The sequence below is a fragment of the Silene latifolia genome, chromosome 10, assembly GCF_048544455.1.
Source record: "Silene latifolia isolate original U9 population chromosome 10, ASM4854445v1, whole genome shotgun sequence".
NCBI classification, from domain to species: Eukaryota; Viridiplantae; Streptophyta; class Magnoliopsida; order Caryophyllales; family Caryophyllaceae; genus Silene; species Silene latifolia.
The window spans coordinates 102,171,926-102,175,791 of NC_133535.1; the positions used below are offsets into that span (position 1 = coordinate 102,171,926).

Sequence of the window (3,866 nt, forward strand, 5' to 3'; positions counted from 1 at the left end):
TGGAGTTCCAACCCGATGATTCCTGATTCCAAACCAATACCCATGCGCGAAACAAACGGCCCTTCCTAATCTCCTAATGTGTAGATGATACTTCAAAAAATTTCAGCATACAAATTTGACCGGCCCCTATTAAAAGATATTTTGCCTCATATCATCTCTTATTCCTCTCCCATTGTATTGGTTGGATTATTGTTGCGTTTAATAAAAGAATGTAGTTTCCTATCTATCAACTGTCCGACTCAAATTTTACCTCAATTGATACTGACCAGATATGAAACTGATTAATCCACGTTATAGGAAAAGATGTACAATGTTATTCTATACAAGTGAAATCAAAGCATTGTACATCTTTTCCCCCAAACAAGAAAAAAATGTGGGGCAAATCACAATAACTTTTTGATAAATCACACATTTAGCATCATAAATACTTATCCTCCCTTAACGGCAAATGTTAATGTGTGTGTAAGTACTTTTTATGTTATTCTATACAAGTGAAATCAAAGCAGCAAACGTGCTCTCCACGGTTAAGGAACATATATGGCACAAAATAGACATCAATAAGCTGAAACCTGGTTATATGGAAGTATAAACCAATGTTGATAGATAGGAAACTACATTCTTCTCAAGTTGTCCAGCCTTGCCTGTAAATCGTCATCAATTCCACCTTCATCATTGCCTGGTGCTTCAGCCTGTGCAACCTTGTTCTTTGCAGCAGGTGCCGCTACTGCGGAAGATGGTGCATTCACAAGCTGCAAGTACGAAGCGTTATAATTAGAGTTGGTTACTATATCATGCGACATAAATTATTAAATTCAATGGTGCAAAACACGCAAAATAATCAGTCAACAAAAGTTAGGAACATATACACTCAAAAAGAGACGGTCTAACACTATATTTTGGGAGACCGCTTAATATACCATGAACTACCAGTTAATATACTAAGAGCCTTGCAGGGGACAATCAGACACACCAAAATTCATGTGTTCTTGGGTTAATGATTTGGCCTCACATAATCATTTAAGTTTTTGTGAAAACACGTAATATAACCACCATTTATTGTATGCGTCGCAATTTTTAGATGTGTGTGTCATTCCTTCAAGTGACTATATAAATTAGGAATGCGCATACCTCTTGGTTGATGTCGATTCCAATTTCATCAAGAACTTGATTCACAAGATCCTCAGTTTCGGTCTCCTCTTCATCTCCTTCCAAAGCATCATCAATAGCATCTCCCATAACTTCGCTGCTGAGCTCCATCCTCTCATTCTGTCTCTCAAATTCCTGCATGATTTTCTGAAGAGATGGAAGATTCATTTGCCTGTTCATTTGTCCCATAGCCTTTGTTACTCCCTTCATGGCCTCTCCCATGGCTTGTGTAGATTTCAGAGTCTGCTTGTACATAAAGAAGGAAAATTATAACTCAAAAATAAGGGCGGAAGTAGAAACAGAAAGCCAGTCTAATTACATGACTACTCTCACACACCCATCCATACCACATGTCCACATCTATTTAAAGTGAGATGACAATGTGCATGCCTATCACATGTGGCATACTCATGTCGAATTAGGCAACCTTGTTATACCATATAGCAAAAAGATTGATACACCACAGGACACCTAATAAGAATAGACGGATGCAACCCATCAATAGCATAACCATTCAAAGGCATCATAATGTCAAATGGGTTTTTATCATGTTGGGACAACTGTTGTTGATGGTGGTGTTGAAAACAACCAAACGGAAGAAATATTACTTACCTGAATCCGTAAAGAAACGCCTTGAAGTTGTGACTTAAGCTTGTAGAACTTATCAATCTGATGACGTGTTCTAATTAGATCTTTAGCCATGACTCTAACAGCTCCCTGACAATCAAGGAGTTTAAGCATATAAACATCATTATTTTTAATTAAATATCAACTAACTATTTCTCTCTGGCAGAGGGGGGCAACCAAGACCACTAGACTTAAGTTCAAAAGCCAAAAGGCGCACTCCTTGTAAAGTACAGATTTAGCAAAAAAGAGAAAGCTCCTTGGACGCACCTGCCTACGGAGCATAAGCTCCTAAGCAAAAGCCAATTAGCATAATCAGCTAAATTAAAGTGACGCAAAACTGAAAATAGTAACGGATGCACAAATATTACTGCTGTCTTATTGAGTAGATTGACACTTGTCATGCTCCTAAACATACATTGCCTCAATGTGACATTCTATCTAATGAACGAACTTCACAGCTACTTATACAGCAAGTTGGCAACTATACATAAGCGTCTCAAAGTGTAAAACCTTGTAATGGGAAAAGAGGGCTCGAATGTTCGACTTCTTACCACATACTCCGTATGTAAAAAAAATTAAGAGGTTGTCTCCTAATGAAATTTGCACTGAGAAGTGCATCGTTACTTGACATCTACCTACTTGTGTAAAACAGAATAAAATAACAAGAGAAACCAGGTAAGTGACAAACCATTTGTCCTTGCTTGGCACTCTTCTTGATCTCTGTAATTAATTTCTTCTCTTGAGTTTGTAATCCCTGTCTCTCTCTTTCAATCTCCCGAATTGATTTATCCAGCATCCTCTTATTCTCCCGCAGAAGTTCTATCTCACGAAAAATAAATAGAATTTTGGATTCATAATCAGATGAAATTCTCAATTAGTGAAATGAACATAAACTGACGAATTTGTAGTCATAATTATAAAGTTTACGGGGTTTAATTTAAAACACACGTGGATGATTTTGACCATCTCATAGAACATAACACCACAAGACAATGGACGAAAGTGGTGGGCAGTGAAGGTGGAAATGCGTAAGAGAGGGTAACAGTGTAACTAAGGTCCCCTCCCGACATAACTACGGTAACTCATTATCCCAATTCCCAATCACTAATCACTAATCACTCATATCCTCTTATTTCCTCTTGATTCTTACACCCAATGATAGTTACCTCCTCGGAAGCCCAAGTTGTTAACAAACAGCCAACAACTCAACTAACTACATATGATTCAGAAACTAAATGTTCAATTAAAACTCAACATCACAAACTTGATGATCTAAGTATCTAACACTTTCTAACATAAAATGGTACGGAGTACTACAAATAAATAATACCTGCAGGAGTTTTCCGATTTCCGAACAGGAAACTCATCTTTGATTGGTTTTGGGAGTTGACAAAGGTTGCGTAACGCCGAATTATCCGTCTGTTGGAAAGGAGGCGATTGGGAATAGCGAACAAAACACCCGACAGACCCGAAACCCGAAATGATCCCGAATTAACCCGAAATCAATGAGAGAGCCGAACTGACCCGATCCGACCCAAACCCGACCCGTTGACCCGTTTTGCCAGGTCTGTGACCGTCGTTGAAAAACAAATTACCATAAACCGTAACACTGACTATACATACCATTATGGTTACATTTAACCAAAAAATGGTCATATAATAAATCAATCCTCTCTCAAAAAACTCTCTCTAAAAAAATCCTAACCCCCATTATATTATACAAGGGGCTCCCATCGATTATCAATCGATCGATGGTAAGCCCCAAAATTATTTCAAATTTCAATCAATAGTATGCATATCTATTTTCTATTCAATAAAAGTCTCCTTTTTGGTGAGAATCATTTTTCCGTCCCTTATTTCGGGGTTTTTCCATTTATTAGTGGGGTTAATTTCATCAGTAATATAGTAAAGAGTAGTTCGTTGATGGTTTGCAGCGTGTTCTTTCACAGGGTAAAAATAATTGTAATAGCAAATTTTGTATTGCGATAACTGAAATACAAAACAAGGAAACAATTATATTTTATTAATAAATATCAAAACTACGTGTACAATCTCTAATGTATCCTCTGATTCTAATATCTTTGTAAGTGGTA

At 37.2% G+C, this 3,866-nt stretch overlaps 1 protein-coding gene across 1 annotated transcript; it reads right to left on the bottom strand.

Annotated features, from left to right (window-relative positions):
• Positions 1–374: 374 nt before the first annotated feature.
• On the bottom strand, positions 375–3,450 carry LOC141605782 (vacuolar protein sorting-associated protein 2 homolog 1). The gene is made up of 5 exons (XM_074424675.1): positions 3,104–3,450; positions 2,462–2,592; positions 1,759–1,863; positions 1,129–1,389; positions 375–749 (listed from the first exon to the last, which is right to left on the bottom strand). The coding sequence occupies exons 1-5, from the start codon at positions 3,138–3,140 to the stop codon at positions 612–614; spliced, it is 672 nt and encodes a 223-aa protein (XP_074280776.1). The 5' UTR covers positions 3,141–3,450; the 3' UTR covers positions 375–611.
• Positions 3,451–3,866: the final 416 nt, after the last annotated feature.